The sequence below is a fragment of the Mesoplodon densirostris genome, chromosome 5, assembly GCF_025265405.1.
Source record: "Mesoplodon densirostris isolate mMesDen1 chromosome 5, mMesDen1 primary haplotype, whole genome shotgun sequence".
NCBI lineage: Eukaryota > Metazoa > Chordata > Mammalia > Artiodactyla > Ziphiidae > Mesoplodon > Mesoplodon densirostris.
The window spans coordinates 118540056-118564558 of NC_082665.1; the positions used below are offsets into that span (position 1 = coordinate 118540056).

Here is a 24503-nt window from a genome sequence, read left to right on the forward strand (position 1 = left end):
TATCAGTAGTGAGAGGATGATAGGACCAATTCCAGCCACCGGTCTCCATAGCTCTGATAAAACAATGAGACCCTGCCCTCAGGATCCAAGCAGCTGCCTTCTAGGGTGGGCAATCCAGGTGTTTACTAAAGCAATCCCTGCTACGGAGGTGATAGTAGAAATTCCCCTTCCTGGTCCCCATAGCTCAAGATCAGCCCAGCAGTGGTGTGATGGAAGCTAAGAGTCAGGGTGGGAAATGGAGGAATCAGGAAGAGCAGTTAAGAGGTGGCTGCAGTAGTTAATGAGGATAACACAGCAAAGTGAACAGGAGACAGTGTGGGAGAAATACAGTAATTTGGAGGAATAAGAGTTGGTCCCATACTCTGTTGCTGGCAACAAGGAAGAGGAAGGAATCAAAGGTAACTCAGGGATTTCTGGCCTGAATATCTGGGTTACAGTTAACTGAAGTTACAATTAACCTAAGGAAGGAAGATAGAAGAAACAGTTTGAGAGAAAGTTCAACTTGGACATGTTGCATTTGGCAGGACAGACAGGAAATGGCTGGAAAAGTGAGTCTGGAAAATGGGTGTGAAGTCAGGGTAGAATTATGTATTTGTAAGGTGTGAACATAGATGCAATTTAGCCAGAGAGAAAGTGTGGAAGGAGAGGGAAGGGGCTGGAGTTGATCCCAGAAGGCTGACTTCATCTGAGAGCTGAGGAGGGAAGAGAAGAGGTGAAGGGAACAAAAGGAACAAGGAATGTGTTGGGAGGAAAGAATCCTTCAGCTTCTGTGAGGGCAATACTGTGCAAATACCAAAGGGACACTGGTCAGGGAGAGACTATTGAGGTAGATGCTCAATAAATGTTTGTTGAATGAGTGAATGGATGGTGCCAAATTTTACAGAAATTAATGGGAACTGAGAAGAAAATTTGTTTTGGTGCTTAGGAAGGAGTTTTTGGGTAACTTTGGAGGAAAGTGTTTTCAGTGAGGTGACTGAGGTGGAGGAGAGAGTGTAAGGAGTAGACGATAAAGAACACGTGGAGACTGTACACCCCTCTGTCAGGATGCTCATCAGAAATGACAGAAAGGGATGTGGAGGGCACAATATGGATGAGAGACTTTTATTTTAGGTCAAGAAAGACCTGGGCATGATAGTCAGGAGAAGAGAAGGAGCAATGCAGAAAGAGACCCTCGGACAGAGAGAAGTGATGGACTAAGCCATCTGAGGGGGGAAGGAGGAAACAGACAGGGCACTGGGCATGTGTACATGCGTGCATGTACACATCCTTTCAGTGAAGACTTAGCCTTTCTTTTTAGGTAGGATAAGGTACCTGGTGAAGGCAGAGACCTTTCCTGGTGGAGAGGTTTTTGGGACATTGAAGGAGATCAAGTTAGATGGCTTTGGTCTTTTCAGTGAAGTAGAAGGTAGAGTGTCATAGAGAAAGGAGAGAGAGGACGGGAGAGGAGAGGAGGAAAGGGGAGGGGAGAGGAAGGGAGAGGAGAGGAGAAACATATTTCTCTCAAATATCAACTCTCCACAGTCAAATCCTTAGCTCTCTGCTCTGCAAATATATTACATATTTGGCCAGGGTGAGAATGACGGGCTTCCGTTGTCTAAAAATCTGATGAAAACTGAAAAGCCTGACTTGAGTTCTGCTAAAAGACAAGGTCAGTTCATTCCAACAAAGCTTGAGCAGCAAGAATAAGGCTGGGAATATTCTTTAGAACAAAGCTTGGTCAAGACCCCCAATATCTGTGACTTCAGTAAGGTGGTTTTAGCTTACAAAAAAATGTTAAGAGCAGATACTGTCATTTTAAGGACGGTGTTTCTTAAAATGTGGCCCATAGACCACCTGTATCAGAATCACCCTGGGCACATGTTAAAATGCAGGTTTCTGGATCCCACCCCACACATGGGGAATCGGAAGTGGTGGTAGGACCCAGAACATATCCTTACAAGCTCCAGCAGGGATTTCGATGCACCCTATCTTTTGAGAACCACTTTCTTACCAATAACAACTTCTCTATAGCCTTCCTCCCTCACCAGGATTTTGTGCCTAAGAATAACCTACTCAAGTTTAGCAGGTTGGGTTATCTGCAAATTGTTTTCATAAATAGCTGAATAATCATTGAAGGAGCAGCTTAAGACATTGTTTAAATGGTGGTGAAAGACAAATACAATACTGTAGCTTTGATGTAACTAATGCTGATCTCTTCCTTCTAATAACGAGCCCAACAGATTTAGAAACTTGTTAAGACTGCACCTAACAGTAAAACTCTGTCATCAACGTGAAGGGGCTCACTTGCCTTCTTATACGCTGGATCAGGAGACTCTAATCAACTCAGCCCATGGTTAGCAAGTTCTTTAAAGATTCAAAAAGACACAGCCCTGTTTGACAATATTTAAAATTGGTACTGCCAAAACAAGATTTTTCTCAAAGGGAGAGGGTATTGGGGTACTCGCTCATATACTGCCAGTGGGACTGTACATTGGCACAGCTTTTCTGCAAAGAAATTTGGCAGTATGTATTAATGACATGAAGACTTTTATAACAACATTAACAAGTAATTCCACTTACAGAAATTTATGTTGAGGAAATGAGCTGAAATAATGAAAACAAAACAAAATATCATACAGAAAGATAGTCATCAAAGCTTTATTTATACTAAACAGCCTAAGTGTCAAACAGTAAGTTAATTATGGGAATATTATTTGATGTAAAAAGGTGATGTCCAATGTTCCACAAGGGACACAGACTCTATCCCTCTCTTTCTCTCTCTCTCTCTCTTCCTTTCTCTCTCTCTCTCTCTCTCTCTCTCTCTCTCACCCCCCACACACACCCACACACACACACTAGCAACACATAGAACAAGAATAAAATAAGGTTTATTAAGGAAAAACTTCCAAGCAAAGAGCACATGATCCTTGAGCTCTCATTATTTCACAGAGAGGGGGTTATAGCAGGACACAATGGAGGAAGTGTTCTAGGAGAGAGACCTGCCCCTGTGCTGCTGCTGTTTGTAGGGAAATGGGAATGGTAACAATGCAAGTTTTCAGGTTGAGGGAATGGCTTTGTTAGGAAAGGGGACCTCCAGAGCTCAGCCAGTGGTGTTTATGTAAAACACCCAAGATCTTGCTATTGACATTAGCTGGTCCAATCCCCCTGACCCAGCTCTTCCATGCCTACAAAAGGAGGAAGAGAAAGAACTACCATCAGAGACAGAAAAGATTTGTCTTTCTTCAGGCTATCTGTACAAAGAATAAAAGCATGAAGAAATGCTTATGATATCAGGTAAAATTTTTAAAAAGAATGCAAAGTTATATATGCTAGGTAACTTGAATTGTATATTTTTTAAAGCATAGGAAGAATCCTGGAAGGACACATAGCAGTGTGATTGTCTGGGGAGTGAGATTATGGAGTTTTGGTCTTTCAAAGATCTATAGTTTACAATTTTTATATAATGAGTATGTCTTCTTTAATATATTTCAACATTGTATAACTTTGTCCATAAAGATTAAGCACATCTTTTGTTGGATTTATTCTCAGGTACTTTATATTTGTCAGTATCAAAAACACTACAACCAAAAAAATTTTTTTTGCTGATGTATAGGAATGCAGTCATTTAAAAATTTTTTGGTCATATATGTAAAACTTCGCTAATGATTTATAAATTTAGGTAGTTTTCTATGTAAACAATTATATCATCTGCAAATAATCACACATTTGTTTCTTCCCTTCCATACCAAAAAGAACTTGTCTATACCTTCATACCTTTGTTTATTTTTCTTATCTTGTTGCACTGGCTAGACCTCCAGCCTGATGTCAATAGAAGTTGTTATAGCTGGCATCCTGGACTCATTCCGAATTTTAAAGGAAATACTTCCAATGTTTTATCTTTAAGTATGATGTTTACTACGGGTTTTTATTGATATTGTTGAGCAGGTTAAGGAAGTTCACTTCTATTTTTAGTTTGCTAGGAATTTTAACAGGGATGAGTATTGAATTTTATCAAATACTTTTTCTGTATCTGTTGTGATGATCATGTTTTCCCTTCCTTCTGTTTATATGATGATTTATATACTTTAATAAAGTTTTATATTTTTCTTGTATTTCTGGTTTAAACAGTTTGATCATGATATAATTTTTTATAAATCCAATATTGAACTTGGCTTGCTAATATTTTGTTTAAGACATTTCCATCCATACTATTACTGAGATTTACTGATCTATAGTTTTCCTTTCTTATACTGTCTTTGCATCTTGGTATTATACTAACCTCACAAAATTAGTTGTAGAGCATTCCCTCTTTTATTAAACTCTGGAAGAGTTTGTATAAATTGAAATTATCTATTCCTTGAATGTCTGGTGAAAATTGCCTATAAAATCATCTTGACCTACAGGCTTCTCATTGCAGTGGCTTCTCTTGTTGTAGAACATGGGCTCTAGGCACGCAGGCTTCAGTAGTTGTGGCATGCGGGCTCAGTAGCTGTGGCTCGTGGGCTCTAGAGCACAGGCTCAGTAGCTGTGGCGCATGGGCTTAGTTGCTCCACGGCATGTAGGATCTTCCTGGACCAGGGCTCGAACCCATGTCTCCTGCATTTGTAGGCAGATTCTTAACCACTGCACCAGCAGGGAAGTCCTGCTGTTCTTAATTATATTGTTCATTCAGCTTTCTTTTTCTTTTTTCTTTCTGATTTTTCTAGTCCATCTTTTCACTGAGGGTTCCAGCTTTATGCAGAAGATACTCAATTTACAGTGTCCTGATCTAAGATTCTGTCTCCTTTCCCCATGCAGCCCTTAAATCCCCTAACTCTAGATCTCAGAAATACATGCAAATCTTGTGAGAGCACTTACTTATCCTCTTAGTTTTCAACTCCTTCACTCCTGAGTGTCTCCCTCTTTTTCTTCTGCTCTCAGTTCAGCATTCAGACAACACTTATTACACATTATTTGTCATTTGCAGGTTTTGTAAAGGTTTATCTCTTCTGCCATATTGCTGGAAATGGAGCTGTACTACTTTTTTTTTTTTTTTTTTTTTTTGCGGTACGCGGGCCTCCCACCGTTGTGGCCTCTCCCGTTGTGGAGCACAGGCTCCGGACACGCAGGCTCAGCGGTCATGGCTCACGGGCCCAGCCACTCCGCGGCATGTGGGATCTTCCCGGACCGGGGCACGAACCCATGTCCCCTGCATCAGCAGGCGGACTCTCAACCACTGTGCCACCAGGGAAGCCCCTGTACTACTTTTATAAACAAAAAATCTTTACTTAAAAAATTGGGCTGTGTAGTCATGAAAATTTTGCTACTGATACTGATATTAGCAGAGGTGATGCAAGCTCTGACAAGATTTAATTGCCAAGAATCTATAATAAGTTTAGTAAGTTTGGCATGTAAATAGCTTCTGTCTGGTGACTCAAAGCCAGATGACAGAGCATTGCTTTTATTTATGTTTTTAGGAAAATAAAATAGGCCTAATAATAATTGCATAGTGTATGTTTGCCAATCCAAACCTTATCTAGAGAAACCAAGTTTTGGAACTTTACTGAGGAGAGAGCAGGTATAGAATATGGAGTCCTACAAACAAATCTACTCATAATTCTGAATAAAGGAAGTCCCCTTTTAAAATCTAAGCAGAGGGCTTCCTTGGTGGCGCAGTGGTTGAGAGTCCGCCTGCCGATGCAGGGGACACGGGTTCGTGGCCCAGTCTGCGAAGATCCCGCATGCCGTGGAGCGGCTGGGCCCGTGAGCCATGGCCGCTGAGCCTGCGCGTCCGGACCCTGTGCTCCACAACGGGAGAGGCCACAACAGTGAGAGGCCCACGTACCGCAAAAAAAAAGAAAACAAAAAAAAAGTTTAAGTGGAGTCATTTTGGGTTAAATAGGAACCCAAGGACTTTCCAACACAGTTCTGCAGCTCAATCCATGCATTTGTCCATACCAGCTTAGAAGCGTGTCACCAGTAATTAGTTACTATTAATAAATAGTAGGTGAGTCACTTTCTAACAAATTAGAGCTGCAGGTGAGTCACTTTCTTTTTAATAAATTAGAGCTGATTCATAGTCATTCTCACTCGAAAGTCTAAATTGCTTTCTTTTTTAAAAATATTGGGCTTCCCTTGTGGCGCAGTGGTTGAGAATCTGCCTGCCAATGCAGGGGACACGGGTTCAAGCCCTGGTCTGGGAAGATCCCACATGTCGCGGAGCAACTAGGCCCGTGAGCCACAACTACTGAGCCTGCGCATGTGGAGCTTGTGCTCCACAGCAAGAGAGGCCGCGATAGTGACAGGCCCGCGCACCGCGATGAAGAGTGGTCCCCGCTTGCCACAACTAGGGGAAGCCCTCGCACAGAAACAAAGACCCAACACAGCAAAAATAAATAAATTAATTAATAAACTCCTGCCCCCAACATCTTCTTAAAAAAATATATTTTATGGAAGTATAGTTGATTTATGATGTATTAATTTCTGCTGTACAGCAGTTACTCAGTTATACATATATATATTCTTTTTCATATTCTTTTCCATTATGGTTTATCACAGGATATTGAATATAGTTCCCTTTACTACACAGTAGGACCTTGTTTATCCATTAAATTGCTTTCTTAAGAAGAGAAAGTGGTGAAATTGCAGTCACCTCCAGGAACAGCACTCAAACCTAAATTCTTCTCTAGGAGTTTGTGTCACTGTGAACTATATCCCTCCAACTAGTTGTGAGCACAGAGGTTAAAATTTTTTTTTGAGAACAGCAAGTGACCTAACAAAAACCAAAAAGAGTAAGTTCCTAAGGGGGAAAGACTCATGTTTTCTTGGTTTCTTCTTGGTTTAGAAGACTCATGGATCTTAAAGTTCAGGAGGATGGTATGCTCTCCTGGCTGACAGGGTTTGTCTGTAGCTAGTGTGAGTGAAGTCAAATATTTTAAATAAAATAGGTTGACATTTAAACATTTTGCCAGGCCAATAATTTGGAAAAAAATTAGGCATGATCAATTAAATTAACATCATGTTATGATGTGGTCAGGGCTAGAGTATGTGTACTTACTCATTAGGTTTCTGCTAGATTGGGACAAATGTTAAAAATTAAAATTAAAATTAGAAAGGGTAGAAATTTAATTTGCTTTAAAAAATGCTATAATTCAGGTTGAAAGAGTTAACACTCCCTCCCATTATGGAGTTTAAAATAGTCTGGTCACTATTCTAGTCTAATGCTGCCTTCTTTCTCATAAGGAAAATGAGTTGTTATATTCCTGTGATTTTTTTCTTAACAATTTGAAGCAGCCCTAATCAGGCTTCCTCATTCTGTGGGAATCCTGCTTCTCCATCCCTTAGCCTGTATTGTAGCATTTTTTTAAACTTCCCTCCAGGCATGTCTAAACCTCCGACCTGGCACAAGTTTTATCGACCAGACCGAACCTGGGCTCATTTAGCCTCGGTACTGCCTGGCAACCCAGGAACGCACACACTTGGGACTGAGTCATCTCCTGCACAGATACTACTTATTCTCCACAGTGAAGGAACTTGACTTCATCTTTTGTACCTCTCAGGGCAGTCTTAAGGGAAGGAGTATTTGGTGACTTTAGCAGGAAGACTGGTCATTTCAAATCAAATAAAAAATATTAAAATTTAATCTTATTCTAAATTCCTTGAAAAAAATTGATGATGCTTTTTCATTTCAAAAACACATTCACTTTATAGGATTTTTTAAAAATTAGTGTATGTAGTTGACAAATTTACTTTTGAGGCCCTGAATGTATATGTCAGAGGCCTCAACCACCTAGAGAAGCACTTTCTTCTAGATGTTAACCTTATTAATGCTCTGAATGTTTTGAATTTGACTAATGAGGAAAAATATCCCCCTTCAATTAAGTATTTTGAAACTGGCTATTGTTATCACCTTGGAGAAAAGAGCTCTTTTCAAAAAAAGAGTAGTGCCTTAGCCTTGATGTTCATATTACTTAAAAAAACAACATCTCTTGATAAATGGAAAAGGTACTTCTATATAGAACCAAATACTGCAAATTTGTTTAAAACTGGATTCATTGTTGTACTCAGTAACTACTGGAAAAAAATTAGTGTCAACATAAGGATTGAATCAAAAAGAAGTTAGCTCTGCGGTTTTTTCAATAAATTTTTTTGGAAGTTGAAGATAGTTTGGGGGGAGAAATCAGACAAGGTATCTGAACTAATGTAAAATAAAATGAAGTTAGATTGTCATCAATGAACTGCCACTATTATGCCTATCTCTTTATCACTGGGTCGAGACTTTTGTTGAGACCGTCTAGAAAAAGGTCCACACAATGACTTTCATGGGCGCTAGGCACTTTTGTCTTCCTGGGCTTCTTCCTCTGATTAAAAAAAAAAAATTAGGGCTTCCCTGGTGGTGCGGTGGTTGAGAGTCTGCCTGCCGATGCAGGGGACACGGGTTCGTGCCCCGGTCGGGGAGGATCCCACATGCCGCGGAGCGGCTGGGCCCGTGGGCCATGGCCACTGGGCCTGCGCCTCTGGAGCCTGTGCTCCGCAACGGGAGAGGCCACAACAGTGAGAGGCCCGGGTACCGCAAAAAAAAAAAAAAAAAAAAAATTAAAAACTATACTTCATGACTGTGTTGGACTAATGCAATCAAGGTTGGATTCATTATTACATATTCATTATAATTACATTGATTGTTTTTCCTTCTGATTGTAAAAGAAATTAACATGAAAACAGTTTTATTGATCCTAAAAGTAGCTTGGTCCCAAGGTCCTGTGGCTCTATGCCTCACCTTGGGGACTTGCTGGCAACTCTAAGGCAGTGGTGCCTTGAGAAGCAGCTTGCTGAGGTTTGTTAAAAGGGGGTCGGCCTGTTCTCAGGACCTCCCACATGGTTCTAAAAACCAACAGAATTCATGCTACTCCCATTTAAAAAGAAAAAGTAAGGGAGAAAAGGAAAGCTCTGGATTGTAGGTAGAGGGACCAACCACAAAGATGGTCCCCAGAGACAGTAAAATGAAATAAAAATAACTGTACATCTGAATATAAGAGAGAGTCCAGGGCTTCCACGGTGGTTCAGTGGTTAAGAATCCGCCTGCCAATGCAGGGGAAACGGGTTCGATCCCTCAACTGGGAAGATCCCACATGTCGCGGAGCAACTAAGCCCGTGCGCCACAACTACTGAGCCTGCACTCTAGAGCCACAATTACTGAAGCCCCATGCCTAGAGCACGTGCTCCGCAACAAGAGAAGCCACTGCAATGAGAAACCCACACACCGCAACGAAGAGTAGCACCCGCTTGCTGCAACAACAGAAAAGCCAGCACGCAGCAATGAAGACCCAATGCAGCCAAAAAAAAAAAAAAAACACTGGAGAGAGAGAGAGAGAGAGAGCATCCACCCAAAAAACACCCACAATATTCCAGAGAAGCGGGAGTCACTTTTATACTTGAGTCCTCATAAATTCTCTTGTATTATTCGGTCTACTCCCAAATGCTTTATACTGAATAAACAAAGTTGTTTAAGACAGTACAAGTAGTTGACGTGTACTGTCAACAGTACAAGTATCTATTCATGTCAAACATTCAAATACACAAGTTCATAATATTTCCCTTTCCTTGCTCTTCAAAGAAGGTCCTGATGAGTCAACAAAATTCTTAGGTATTTGAGATGGGGTATGAGAGAGAAATAAAGGAAGAAAAGAAGATCAGAAGATTATCACTGGAGGAGAAAACTGAAGGATTTTTAGAAATAGAATTAGGAGACAGGTGAGAAGGAAAACTGAGAGATAAGCAATAGCTTACGGAAAAGAAAAAGAGGCTATGAAACAGGCAGAAGGCTACTCAACTCCTTTATCACGTTTGAGAAATGTTTCTATAGGATATGCAAAAATTTGAATGTATTTCATTGAATGAACAGTGTGTGTATTTTAATTAAAACACTGTTCAGAGATTGCAGCTTATGGATCTTGGCTTCCATATAAGCCTTATAGGGGAAAGATAGGAGTATACTGGGCAAGTTTCAATTACCATACCCACAAAATTAATGGTAATGGGGAAAATGTTAGCACAAAGACATTCATGGAAATATTATTTATGACTAGGTGCCACAGTGTTGGTAGAAACCTTAGACATGGTTAAATAATTAATCCTGCAGCCATTTATTCTGAAGCTGTGTGATATAGAGTGATACATGTGCAAAATGATTGTGTTATAAACTTTCCAGCTTCACAGAAAGGACCTCTCTTGTCTCATGAGTCCTTGTATCTTATATTTAAGGCACTGCACAAACAAGCACAGCATCACCAGATTCAACAGTCACCACTGTAATAAAAACAAGTGACACATGGTCAACTGTAACGACAAATATCACTCCAGTGGTCTCAACAACCACAAAGACAACTGGACTAGAGGAAAAATCGACCTTACACTCTTCCACCACTTCTACTGAGGAAACATCAGCATCTTCTCAGGACCACCAGGCTCAGAGCATGAAAACCACCAGAGAAACTCAAACCACCACCATCTCAGATGTGACCACATCCACTCCCTCATCATCCCCATGGGGACACACTCTTACAGAAGGCACTCCCCAGCAGACATCCTCTTCAGGTGAAACAACTGCATCTTCCCCGGCCAGGATGAGCCACACACCTGTGACAACGTCAGAAATATTGACAGCACGAACCTCAACAGACAGAAATTTCTCTCCATTTAGTCTAAGCAACACATCTCCTACAACATCAGAGATGATGAGTTCCCCAGCGTCAACAGACACCACTAGAGAAAACAGAAGGGACATATCACCAACTGTAATGACAAATATCACTCCAGCAGCCTCAACAGTCTCAATAACAACTGCACTAGAGGAACAATCAGGCTTACCCTCTTCCACCACTTCTGCTGAGGAAACATCAGCATCTTCTCAGGACCACCAGACTCAGAGCATGGAAACCACCAGAGAAACTCAAAGCTCCACCGTCACAGATGTGGCCACATCCACTCCCTCATCATCCTCACGGGGACCCACTTTTACAGAAGGAACTCCCCAAGAGACATCCCCTTCAGGTGAAACAACCACATCATCCCCAGCCAGTGTGAGCCGCACACCTGCGACAACATCAGAAATGTTGACAGCACCAACCTCAACAGACAGAAATTTCTCTCCATTTAGTGTAAGCAACACATCTCCTACAACATCAGAGATGATGAGTTCCCCAGTTTCAACAGACACCAGTAGAGAAAACAGAAGGGACACATCACCAACTGTAACAACAAATATCACTCCAGTGGTATCAACAGTCTCAGTGACAACTGGACTAGAGGAACAATCATGTTTACCCTCTTCTACCACTTCTGCTGAGGAAACATCAGCATCTTCTCAGGACCACCAGTCTCAGAGCATAGAAACCACCAGAGAAACTGAAAGCTCTACCATCACAGATGCGACCACATCCACTCCCTCATCATCCCCACGGGGACACACTTTTACAGAAGGAACTCTCCAGGAGACATCCTCTTCAGGTGAAACAATTGCTTCTTCCCCGGCCAGGATGAACCACACACCTGTGACAACGTCAGAAATATTGACAGCACGAACCTCAACAGACAGAAATTTCTCTCCATTTAGTGTAAGCAACACATCTCCTACAACATCAGAGATGATGAGTTCACCAGCTTCAACAGACACCACTAGAGAAAACAGAAGGGACACATCACCAACTGTAATGACAAATATCACTTCAGCGGCCTCAACAGTCTCAATAACAACTGGACTAGAGGAACAATCAAGCTTACCCTCTTCCACCACTTCTGCTGAGGAAACACTAGCATCTTCTCAGGACCACCAGACTCAGAGCATGGAAACCACCAGAGAAACTCAAACCACCACCCTCACAGATGTGACCACATCCACTCCCTCATCATCCCCACGGGGACACACTCTTACAGAAGGCACTCCCCAGGAGACATCCTCTTCAGGTGAAACAACAGCATCTTCCCTGGCCAGGATGAGCCACACACCTGTGACAATGTCAGAAATATTGACAGCACAAACCACAACAGACAAAAATTTCTCTCCATTTAGTCTAAGCAACACATCTGCTACAACATCAGAGATGATGAGTTCACCAGCTTCAACAGACACCACTAGAGAAAACAGAAGGGAAACATCACCAACTGTAATGACAAATATCATTCCAGTGGCCTCAACAGTCTCAATAACAACTGCACTAGAGGAACAATCAAGCTTACCCTCTTCCACCACTGCTGCTGAGGGAACATCAGCATCTTCTCAGGACCACCAGACTCAGAGAATAGAAACCACCAGAGAAACTCAAAGCTCCACCATCACAGATGTGACCACATCCACTCCCTCATCATCCCCACGTGGACCCACTTTTACAGAAGGAACTCCCCAGGAGACATCCTCCTCAGGTGAAACAACCACTTCATCCCCAGCCAGTGTGAGCCGCACACCTGCGACAACATCAGAAATGTTGACAGCACCAACCTCAACAGAGAGAAATTTCTCTCCATCTACTGGAAGCATCACATCTCCTACAACATCACAGATGATGACATCACCAGATTCAACAGTCGCCACTGTAATAAACACAAGGGACACATGGCCAACTGTAACGACAAATATCACTCCAGTGGTCTCAACAGTCTCAATGACAACTGGACTAGAGGAACAATCAACCTTACCCTCTTCCACCACTTCTGCTGAGGAAATATCAGCATCTTCTCAGGACCACCAGGCTCAGAGCATGGAAACCACCAGAGAAACTCAAACCACCACCATCTCAGATGTGACCACATCCACTCCCTCATCATCCCCACGGGGACACACTCTTACAGAAGGCACTCCCCAGGAGACATCCTCTTCAGGTGAAACAACTGCTTCTTCCCTAGCCAGGAAGAGCCACACACCTGTGACAACGTCAGACATATTGACAGCACGAACGTCAACAGACAAAAATTTCTCTCCATTTAGTCTAAGCAACACATCTCCTACAACATCAGAGATGATAAGTTCACCAGCGTCAACAGACACCACTAGAGAAAACAGAAGGGACATATCACCAACTGTAATGACAAATATCACTCCAGCGGCCTCAACAGTCTCAATAACAACTGCACTAGAGGAACAATCAGGCTTACCCTCTTCCACCACTTCTGCTGAGGAAACACCAGCATCTTCTCAGGACCACCAGACTCAGAGCATGGAAACCACCAGAGAAACTCAAAGCTCCACCGTCACAGATGTGGCCACATCCACTCCCTCATCATCCTCACGGGGACCCACTTTTACAGAAGGAACTCCCCAAGAGACATCCCCTTCAGGTGAAACAACCACATCATCCCCAGCCAGTGTGAGCCGCACACCTGCGACAACATCAGAAATGTTGACAGCACCAACCTCAACAGACAGAAATTTCTCTCCATTTAGTGTAAGCAACACATCTCCTACAACATCAGAGATGATGAGTTCCCCAGTTTCAACAGACACCAGTAGAGAAAACAGAAGGGACACATCACCAACTGTAACAACAAATATCACTCCAGTGGTATCAACAGTCTCAGTGACAACTGGACTAGAGGAACAATCAAGCTTACCCTCTTCTACCACTTCTGCTGAGGAAATGTCAGCATCTTCTCAGGACCACCAGACTCAGAGCATAGAAACCACCAGAGAAACTCAAAGCTCCACCATCACAGATGTGACCACATCCACTCCCTCATCATCCCCACGGGGACACACTTTTACAGAAGGAACTCTCCAGGAGACATCCTCCTTGGGTGAAACAACCAGTTCATCCCCAGCCAGTGTGAGCCGCACACCTGCGACAACATCAGAAATGTTGACAGCACCAACCTCAACAGACAGAAATTTCTCTCCATCTACTGTAAGCAACACATCTCCTACAAAATCACAGATGATGACATCACCAGATTCAACAGTCACCACTGTAATAAACACAAGGGACACATGGCCAACTGTAACGACAAATATCACTCCAGTAGTCTCAACAGTCTCAATGACAACTGGACTAGAGGAACAATCAAGCTTACCCACTTCCACCACTTCTAGTGAGGAAACATCAGCATCTTCTCAGGACCACCAGACTCAGAGCATGGAAACCACCAGAGAAACTCAAAGCTCCACCCTCACAGATGTGACCACATCCACTCCCTCATCATCCCCACGGGGACACACTCTTACAGAAGGCACTCCCCAGCAGACATCCTCTTCAGGTGAAACAACGGCTTCTTCCCTAGCCAGGATGAGCCACACACCTGTGACAACCTCAGAAATATTGACAGCACGAACGTCAACAGACAAAAATTTCTCTCCATTTAGCCTAAGCAACACATCTGCTACAACATCAGAGATGATGAGTTCACCAGCTTCAACAGACACCACTAGAGAAAACAGAAGGGACACATCACCAACTGTAATGACAAATATCACTCCAGTGGCCTCAACAGTCTCAGTAACAACTGCACTAGAGGAACAATCAACCTTACACTCTTCCACCACTTCTGCTGAGGGAACATCAGCATCTTCTCAGGACCACCACACTCAGAGCATGGAAACCACCAGAGAAACTCAAAGCTCCACCGTCACAGATGTGACCACATCCACTCCCTCATCATCCTCACGGGGACCCACTTTTACAGAAGGAACTCCCCAAGAGACATCCCCTTCAGGTGAAACAACCACATCATCCCCAGCCAGTGTGAGCCGCACACCTGCGACAACATCAGAAATGTTGACAGCACCAACCTCAACAGACAGAAATTTCTCTCCATTTAGTGTAAGCAACACATCTCCTACAACATCAGAGATGATGAGTTCCCCAGTTTCAACAGACACCACTAGAGAAAACAGAAGGGACACATCACCAACTGTAACAACAAATATCACTCCAGTGGTATCAACAGTCTCAGTGACAACTGGACTAGAGGAACAATCAAGCTTACCCTCTTCTACCACTTCTGCTGAGGAAATGTCAGCATCTTCTCAGGACCACCAGACTCAGAGCATAGAAACCACCAGAGAAACTCAAAGCTCCACCATCACAGATGCGACCACATCCACTCCCTCATCATCCCCACGGGGACACACTTTTACAGAAGGAACTCCCCAGGAGACATCCTCTTCAGGTGAAACAACTGCTTCTTCCCCGGCCAGGATGAACCACACACCTGTGACAACGTCAGAAATATTGACAGCACGAACCTCAACAGACAGAAATTTCTCTCCATTTAGTGTAAGCAACACATCTCCTACAACATCAGAGATGATGAGTTCACCAGCTTCAACAGACACCACTAGAGAAAACAGAAGGGACACATCACCAACTGTAATGACAAATATCACTTCAGCGGCCTCAACAGTCTCAATAACAACTGCACTAGAGGAACAATCAAGCTTACCCTCTTCCACCACTTCTGCTGAGGAAACACCAGCATCTTCTCAGGACCACCAGACTCAGAGCATGGAAACCACCAGAGAAACTCAAACCACCACCCTCACAGATGTGACCACATCCACTCCCTCATCATCCCCACGGGGACACACTCTTACAGAAGGCACTCCCCAGGAGACATCCTCTTCAGGTGAAACAACAGCATCTTCCCTGGCCAGGATGAGCCACACACCTGTGACAATGTCAGAAATATTGACAGCACAAACCACAACAGACAAAAATTTCTCTCCATTTAGTCTAAGCAACACATCTGCTACAACATCAGAGATGATGAGTTCACCAGCTTCAACAGACACCACTAGAGAAAACAGAAGGGAAACATCACCAACTGTAATGACAAATATCATTCCAGTGGCCTCAACAGTCTCAATAACAACTGCACTAGAGGAACAATCAAGCTTACCCTCTTCCACCACTGCTGCTGAGGGAACATCAGCATCTTCTCAGGACCACCAGACTCAGAGAATAGAAACCACCAGAGAAACTCAAAGCTCCACCATCACAGATGTGACCACATCCACTCCCTCATCATCCCCACGTGGACCCACTTTTACAGAAGGAACTCCCCAGGAGACATCCTCCTCAGGTGAAACAACCACTTCATCCCCAGCCAGTGTGAGCCGCACACCTGCGACAACATCAGAAATGTTGACAGCACCAACCTCAACAGACACCACTGTAGGAAGCACAATAGACACATCACCTTCTGTAACTAGCTATTTTCCTCCATTCAGTTCTAAAGTTTCTACAACATGGCAGTCAGTAGTACAATCAACTCCACTCTCTACCAGTTCTTCAACTCCAGAAACATCTACAGTTTTTCACACCCACCAGAGCAAAGGCACAGAGACCACGGGGTGGCCCTATACCAGAAGCACAATCTCTACAGGTGTTTCTGATGAAACATTTACTCGAGGTAAAACAACAACAGTCACTTCCTCATCCTTCAGTGACAGCCACACGACTCAGTCACAAAAAGAACCGTTGTCAACACCAGTAGCTGCCACTACATTAACTGCAGAAAGAACATATACTTCCCCAGCTAGTACTTCTTGGGTTGCGTCTAAGGTCTCAACAATAGGCGAACAGAAAGAGCCTACCACACACCACTCTCTGAGCACATCTTCTCAGCAAACAACAGCGGCGTTTTCCCAGCCTCATTGGACACAAGGGACAGAGACCACTGGAGGTACTCATGTCAGCAGCACAAGCTCCAATATGACTCAAACCATTGAAACAGTCACATCCACACCTCCTTCATCCATACTAAGTGGACACACATCTCAACAAACTGTAGCAGCAGGCCCAGCAAGGCAGTCAACACCACTCTCTGCCAGCATCTCTCCTCAAGAATCATCAGCTATTTCCCAAATAGGTCCCACTCAAGGCACACAGACCACACAAGAATCCCATACCATGAGTTTATTCTCCCCCATGATGAACACAATCAAAACAGTCACGTCTGCAACTTCTTCATTCAAACCAAGTGGACACTCGCTCTCAGAAAGTGTGCCTCAGGACACGTCCACCACAGATGAAGTGACAACCTTCATCCCAGCACCCTCCAGGGAGAACCACACAACTCAGGCCACTACCACTACCACAGGACTGTGGACAGCACCAACGTACCCCGACACCACCCTGGGAACCTCAGGCGGCACATCACTTTCCATAACAAACACCATTCGTCAGGCCACCTCTGTAGTCTCAACCTCGGGAGGCCAAGGAGAACAATCAACATCCCCTGCTACCAGCGCCTCACTTGACACAACATCAGCCATTTCCCAAACCCATCAGACTCAAGGCACGGTGACCACTAGAGAACCGCACACCAGTACGTTGGCCTCATTGGTGATGGACACCACCTTGCGGGGCACAGCTCCTGCTTTGTCATCCACGGGAAGCAGCCAAACAACTTCAGGAAGTGCTCCCCCAGAAACATCTACCTCAGGTAAGATCAAGAGTTTCTCACCAACTTCCTCCAGGGAAAGCCACCCAACTCTGTCAACGACCAAACTGTCCACTGCAACCAGTCCTGACACTACTCCAGGAACCACAGGACTGGGGTCCGTTATTGTCTCCAGCACCATTTCAACCATCATCTCTGAGGTCTCAACAACAGGGAGACCTACAGGACAGTCACGCCCAGCTTCTCCCAGCACCTCTCTTCAGGAAATATCAGCCATTTCCCAGATGGCTCAGACTCAAAGTATAGGAACAATCAAAGGACCTGAAACTGTCAGTTCAGTCTCCCAGGTGACTGAAACCTTCTCAGCAGTCACATCTCCACCTCCTTCATCCACATCAAATGTACACACACCTCCACAAACTGTTACCCATACACTGTCACCTTCAAGCACCAGCACAACCTTTATCTCAAACCCAGTCAGCAACAGCCACAGGACCCAAACAGCAATGCCAACCATGTCATCTGGGGCAACTGAAGGGACAGCTACAGTCACTTCTATCACCCTGAGAGATGTAGCCTCTCGTTCTCCTTCCACAATTTTGTCCACAAGTGGAGAAGTTCTGACAACAACCCCAGGCTCATTCACCCATGAAAATACGACTGCTGGGGTCATTTCCCCTGTAGGTTCTGACAATAACTCCTTGACAAATACCACACAAGTCCCTACTTCCTCAGTGGGCGAGTCAAGCACACCCACCTCTGAGCATCTTGCAACTGTTCAGACAGTAGCCTCTACTATGCATCCTATTACAAAGCCAACAGATATGGTTTCTACAAGTAATCATAACAGCGTAGCTGGATCCACACCGACTTCACCATTTCCACCGACAAGCTACCTTTCCATCAAGACCACTCCTGATACTTCTTCAGCATGTAAGTATTCTAAGAGTCCATTGCTTACTCTACAGCCATCCACAGACTATTCTTTCTCTGACCCTACTTCTTCTGGTAATGTGGGCACAGCTCAGACCATATCGAGTTTCTATACTTCAACCAGTAATTCTTCATTCTCTCAATCAGCCCCTGGCCCTGCAGTCACCTGGAGCTCCACCACCCTATTCACAGGTCACCCCACTCATCTGTCTGTTACCAGCACTTCTCCACCATCCACAGCATCCTTAAGCTCCTCCGTGAAGACTGAGACATCAGGTAGGTGGGGACTCCGGGGTCTTGGTCTCTTACAGTGGCCCAGTTGGCTCAGTTCAGCCTCAAGGAGTGCTTGAGAGAGGAAGGTGAGTAAGCACTGCCAGGCTGGAGTTCAGGTCCACGAGAAGATGAAGTCAGTGGCGGGTATGGTGGGTGACAAGCTCATCATCCCTTCTCCCCCAGGAGATAACTGCTTTTTTGCAGGGAGTGATTTGGGTGTGACCAGAAGACAGACAGGTTTCTAGCTGTCTCTCCCAGCGCTTAAAGCCTCTGACTCGCTTTAACTGTACTGTTTTCTCTGTAAAGCCCACTCCAGTCTTCTTTCCCTGCCTGCCCAGGAACAATCATAACCTCACAGAAGACAGACAGTGGGAGAAGCACAGCAACATCACTACACTCAACAACCTCCCAGACCCTTACCACGTCCACCGCTGGCACTTCCAGAGGCACCCGTTCAACAGCTGCCCCAGTCCCTATCAAGCCCGAGAAAGGCAAGTGATTCCATAGAGCAGGAGCCTCTCCACCCTGGGAGGGAGGATGGAGTTAGATGTGGAGGTTGTAGCTGCGGCAGCTGGATTGGATCTACCAGCGAGGTCCCTCATGGGTCGCTGGGGGAACCAGTTCTGTGGATCTCTCCACTGCCCCACCTGGGCCATTGGAAGTCCAGCCGCTCTCCATACCCCCTTGATAGGGGTGGGTAACTGAGTGCTTAGTCCCAGCCTGCTTGTTCATAGACTGTTGTTTTGAATCAGAAGGGCCTTACAGGAGCAATGCAAGAGCATCAGAGTTGGGTGCTGAGGGCTGGCTTTGCACAGGGTGCTGGGCTAGGAGCTGGAGGTACAGAAATGATCAAGGTGCTGTTTAGTATGAGACAGAGCTGTTACCTCAGTAGGTGTCATTAGAGGAATAAGCCCAGGATATGAGGTGCACACACTGGAAGGCCCGAGGGAATGTCAGGGGTGGGGGGCGGGGTCAAGGTGAAGAGGAGGCTTCCTGGAAAGAGTGAATAGGAGCTGGGGTAGCGGAAGTGCCCCAGGCAGGCAGGAGGGCCTGAACAGCTGGAATAAAGGCATGGACAGGAAAAGCTGTCCTAGTGTTGCATGGGGAGGAGATCCATAAAGCATTTGGGGTTACCAGAAGTGAGGGGAAGCATGTTGAGAAGCAAGGCTGTCATGTGAGGGAATCTTGTAGATAACAGGCACCAGGGAGGATGTGGCGTGATTTACATTTATGAACAGTGTCATGGTGGCTGGGGTGGGGGATGAATTTGCAGGAGGCCAGGAGAGCAGTGTAGAGACTGCTGCAGTATTCCAAGCAACACCAGGTGAGGGCTGCCAGTATGGAAAGTAGGAGGCCCATTTGAGAAATGTTTAGGACACGGTTTCTCAAATTGGAGCCCAAGGACCTCCATGGGGGATCTGATGACAAATTCTACGGGGATGTTAAGTTTATCTAGAGAAATACCATCTTAGGGAACAAGTCTCATTCTGTGAAATGATCTTTCAATGACTCATCTTCACTACATTGGAGGAATTTTGTCTTTTCACCCTTAAAAGAATTTTGAGTACCATAACTGGTACAGAATAATTTGTTGGTATTCTGACAGCAGAATCTGTTTTTCTTCAAACTGGGGAAGGCTGAGCGTACCATTTCAGGGGTAAAATGAGGAGATGGGTTGAATGCAAGTGGAGAGAGGAGTCCGTGATGGCCCCCACTTATGGGAAAAGGGGACAAGGGTAGAGGAGCAGCTTGGGGACACTCTTGGGGGCCCCTACCAGCCCTGATGACATCAGGGCCCATGAGAACTTCCTGCTCCTCTTTGTACCGGCACAGGCATTTCCCTCTTCCCTTACGGGCTGCGTGCTGGAGACCAGGAGTTTGTCAAGAGGACTGTGGACTTCACCTCGCCTCTCTTCAAACCCCAGATTGGCTTCCCCCTCGGCTCCTCTCTCCGGGATTCCCTCTATGTGAGTCCCCAACTGCAGCCCAAAGGGCAGGACCCATGACCCACATTCCGCAGGCCTTGCTTCTCCCTCCAAGCCTCGGAGACATCCCTGTGACCCTGACCAACCATGACCATGACCGAGCAGGAGAATGGAAGCAACGTTCGTCAGGCACCTACTGTGTCCCTGCCGCTAGCTCAGTTTGCATGCACCGTCTTTAACGATAGGGCACCAGCTGAGGAGGACAGGGAGCTAGGCAAGGCCTCCCCACCCAGGTGGACAGAAGTGTTGGCACCTCAGTAGAGAGGTGCCGGGGCCCAGTAAGCTCTCCACCGTTTTCACGGGCCCTTTTATTGAGTAGGATGCTCTGCTTGGGAAAATTGACTCTTTGATGCTGTTCACATTTTCTATAATTATTTCCTGGTTCCCTGGTCCAAGTATTGATACTTCATGTCTCCCGGAGGAGAGCTGAATGGCAGTCGTGACCCTCAGTGAGGGTGCTGAGTTAGGACACACTGTGAAAGGGTGACACAGCGATGGGGTCAGGGTATCAACTCTTTTAGCTCTAACGGATATAGCACAAGCTTCAGGGGTGGGGCTAAGGGGATTTACCCGGAGATGTCTGCTCTATGATGATGGGCTGGTCTATAGGTGGGTCTGCCACTGAAGCAGGACTAAACCTACCACCTTAGGAAGGACTTAGGACGTGAGGAATGGCCTAAGGATGATGAGTATTTGTGGGAGAACTATGTACAGGGCCTCTCCCAGCAGGCAGGGAGATAGATGAGACCTTCCAGAGGTTGTTGAAATCTCTGAAGTTCTACCCTCATGCATCCCAGGAGCTGACCCAAGGCTGGGATGCTCCCTCCCTGAATGCTAACCAGAAGAACCTTTGTGCTCAGTTCACAGATAATGGCCAAATCATTTTTCCGGAGTCAGAGTACCAGATTTTCTCCTACCCCAACCCTCCCCTTGGAGGCTTTACAGCCTGGGATTCTGTGGCCCTGGTGGCTCCATTCTGGGACGATGCTGATTTCTCCAGCAGCCGGGGAACCATATTTTACCAGGTGGGCCTTTCAAAGCTCAGCACTCAGGGTCCTGCAGCAGCGAAGGAGAGACAAAAGGCTGTGTGGAAGGCCTTGAAAGTGCTCCAGCTGTCAGAGCCCGGGCTCAATGTGGGCAGGGATTGAAGCTTAAATATGAGGGTGGGAAGGAAGCAGACTAGGACACAACCACGGGAAGACTGCAGGTGACAGAGATGGGGTGCAGCGATCCATGGTTTGATTTTAGAATGAGGTTTTAGGGGTCCATCCTAACGAGGCTGAATCAAGCAGGGACCCTGCGTGTGCTCCTGGGTGGGGCTTATGACTCCAATCAGTGGGAGGTACCAGCGCAATGAAAGCTACCGCAGGCGAATGTGGATCGTGCCCCTGCCACGGACAAGGCACTGTAGAAGGTCCAAAGGTGAAGAAATACATGCCTGTCTTCAAGGAGCCTTCAGCTGGACATAGGGAGGTACAAACGGGCGCAGGTGGTTGCACAGTCGGAGCCAGTTTATGCTAAGAGATGCACAAGTTCAAGTCCAGAAGACTTGGGTTTCTGGGCCTCAACTCTCCACTCCACACACCCCAGGTTTCCCTGTGGCCCGAATTTGGATCTATCTTAAGGTCACAGGCACTAACTGTGAAAATGTAGGCCTGGGAGGGGGAAGGATGGGAGACACAGGTGGACTAAAGTGAGCAGAAAGTGAGGGGTCCCTCAGGAGTATTGAGCTGGGACCCTCATTTCCTTGTCCGTACCTGCCTTCTTTTCCTAGGAATACGAGACTCTCTATGATGAATACAACCTGCTAGTGAGGGACGTGGAGTCTTGGATTAAAAAGTTAACAAACACCTGGAACTACAAAGCCAGGTGGACGCTAAAGGTCACGTGGGTCCAAGTCCCCCCCTATCCTGCCTGGTGGACCATCGGGGTGAGTGGACCAGTGGGCACTTCCCTGTGAACCATATGGAAGTCAGACATCTTAGAATCCTAGGCAGGGCCCACTCTTCTAAACTCCTCTCTGACTCAAGGACAGATGGCTGATTAGAGCATTCCCCTCCCGGCCCCCCTCCCGCCCTCCCCATCCCCCATCCCTCCACCTCCACCCCACCCCCCACCCTCTTTCCTGAGCACTTACCATGTGCCAGGTGTACCTCAGGGCTTCGCTTACATGACATCACACCAGCCCAGAGCACTGGGTATTAGGAGTTGAAACATGGGACATGAAATTTCTGTTAGTCAAAAGTGGCTGCCTATTGGCAATTTTATATGGCTCAACCTAATATTATTATCCACATATTAGAGATGAGGAAGATGATGGCTAGAGAGGTTAAGCAACTTGCTCATGGTCACCCAGCTAGGAAATGAGAAAGCCAGGCCTGGAACTGAGGTTTTTCTGACTCCGCACTCTGGCTTTCAACCGAAATGCATCCAGTGGAAGGGGGCACACCACAGGCTCTCCTTAATCTTCTCTCTGGGGCCTCACCGCTCGGACAGTCACAAAGTTATTCCTTGTGTCTGGTCTAAAAAGTCACTCATTTCTTCATTGGTTCAACAAGTTCATTGCTTACCTACTTTGTACAAGCCCAGTGCTTGACACCCACCTTCAGAGAACCTCCAGTCTCACCTGCGTGGTCCTCCACGCTATTTAGGGTGAGGGGACGTTGGGACAATATCCTTAAATATCCCAGAGGAAGTTCCTCAGGCCTCTCCCAAGCTCTCGCGTGTCTTGGCTAACCTCTCAGTTTGCTGAAGGTTTCTCATACAGACCCTCTTCTAACTGGATTCTAACCCAGAGTCGTCTACCTTCCCTCCTTGGAAAGAAGTCACAAAGAAGGCAAATCCACCATGGCAGGGGCTTTGACAGTTCGGGTGAAATCTGTGCATAATTCCAAACTTGCTTATATTTTAAGCCCATGCCTTTGCTCTGGGTAGGCCAGGAAAACGTGACGTGGGTGTGTGTGGGGGTGTGGGATGGGTGGTGGGACAGCCCAGATCTCTCACATGCATCCCTATGTCTGTCTCCTACCAACCCCTAGACCAACACCTACCAGGCCATCCTTTCCACAGACGGGAGCAGGTCCTACACCATGTTTCTCTACCAAAGCGGCGGTATGCAGTGGGATGTGACCCGGCGCCCAGACAACCACGTCCTGATGGGCTTCTCCAGGTAGGACAGGGAGAGGCTGTCAGCACTGAGCAGATAATTGGAGAGGGGCTTGCGCTGCACACACACTCCAACCCCCCCAGGACAAGGCAGGATTCCTCCTTGCCAATGCTTCTGACTCACACAGACTCCAGTTCCCACTTCTTGCTGTTTCAGATTAAAAGATCCCTATTCATCCTGCCATTCTCTTTCTTACCCCAATCCCCATGCACAGTGATAATAATTCCCAGAGTTTTGACTTCTAGGATTCCACTGACATTAGCTGACCTCTCTCGACTTCTCAAATATCATCACAATAACAGCCAACATTTATTACACCAAGTACTTAATAGGCATTATTTCATTTGACTATCACAACAACCTCATGAAGGAGATACTATTTACTACCCATTCTGCAGGTAAGGAAACTGAGGTACAAATAAACAAGTCATTGCCCAAAGTCACAGAGCTGGGAAGTGGCAAAGCAGGAAGTTGAATCCAAAATATAATGCTGAAATCTGCCTTCCTGACTTCTGATGGGCTGAGAGTTAACCTCTCGCCCAGGGGCACCAACAGTTTGTGTGGGGTCAGTGGCAAAGATGGAGAGCAGAGAGATGGATGGCGCGTGGATGCGGGCGTGGGTTCCCAAGTATGGAGATGGCTCATTCTCTGACACAACAGTTCCGAACCATTGGTGTGTGTGCAATCAGTTGTGAAGGTCACGTGTAATTTGTTACTGGTAATTGCTGCAAGGGTTTTTCTCCGAGAGTGTGTTCAGGCTCACCCCTAGAATTACATTGCTTTCACCTGCTTTTTGACGT

At 45.7% G+C, this 24503-nt stretch overlaps 1 protein-coding gene across 1 annotated transcript in view; it reads left to right on the top strand.

Moving 5' to 3' along the window:
* The first annotated feature begins 13883 nt into the window (after positions 1 to 13883).
* Positions 13884 to 24503, top strand: part of MUC4 (mucin 4, cell surface associated) — a 28847-nt gene continuing 18227 nt past the window's right edge. The window contains 9 exon segments of the mRNA XM_060098853.1: positions 13884 to 14275; positions 14762 to 15111; positions 15823 to 17799; positions 18442 to 18555; positions 18891 to 19043; positions 20386 to 20519; positions 21398 to 21562; positions 22312 to 22467; positions 23576 to 23706. Coding sequence (XP_059954836.1) covers positions 13884 to 14275; positions 14762 to 15111; positions 15823 to 17799; positions 18442 to 18555; positions 18891 to 19043; positions 20386 to 20519; positions 21398 to 21562; positions 22312 to 22467; positions 23576 to 23706 — 3572 coding nt within the window.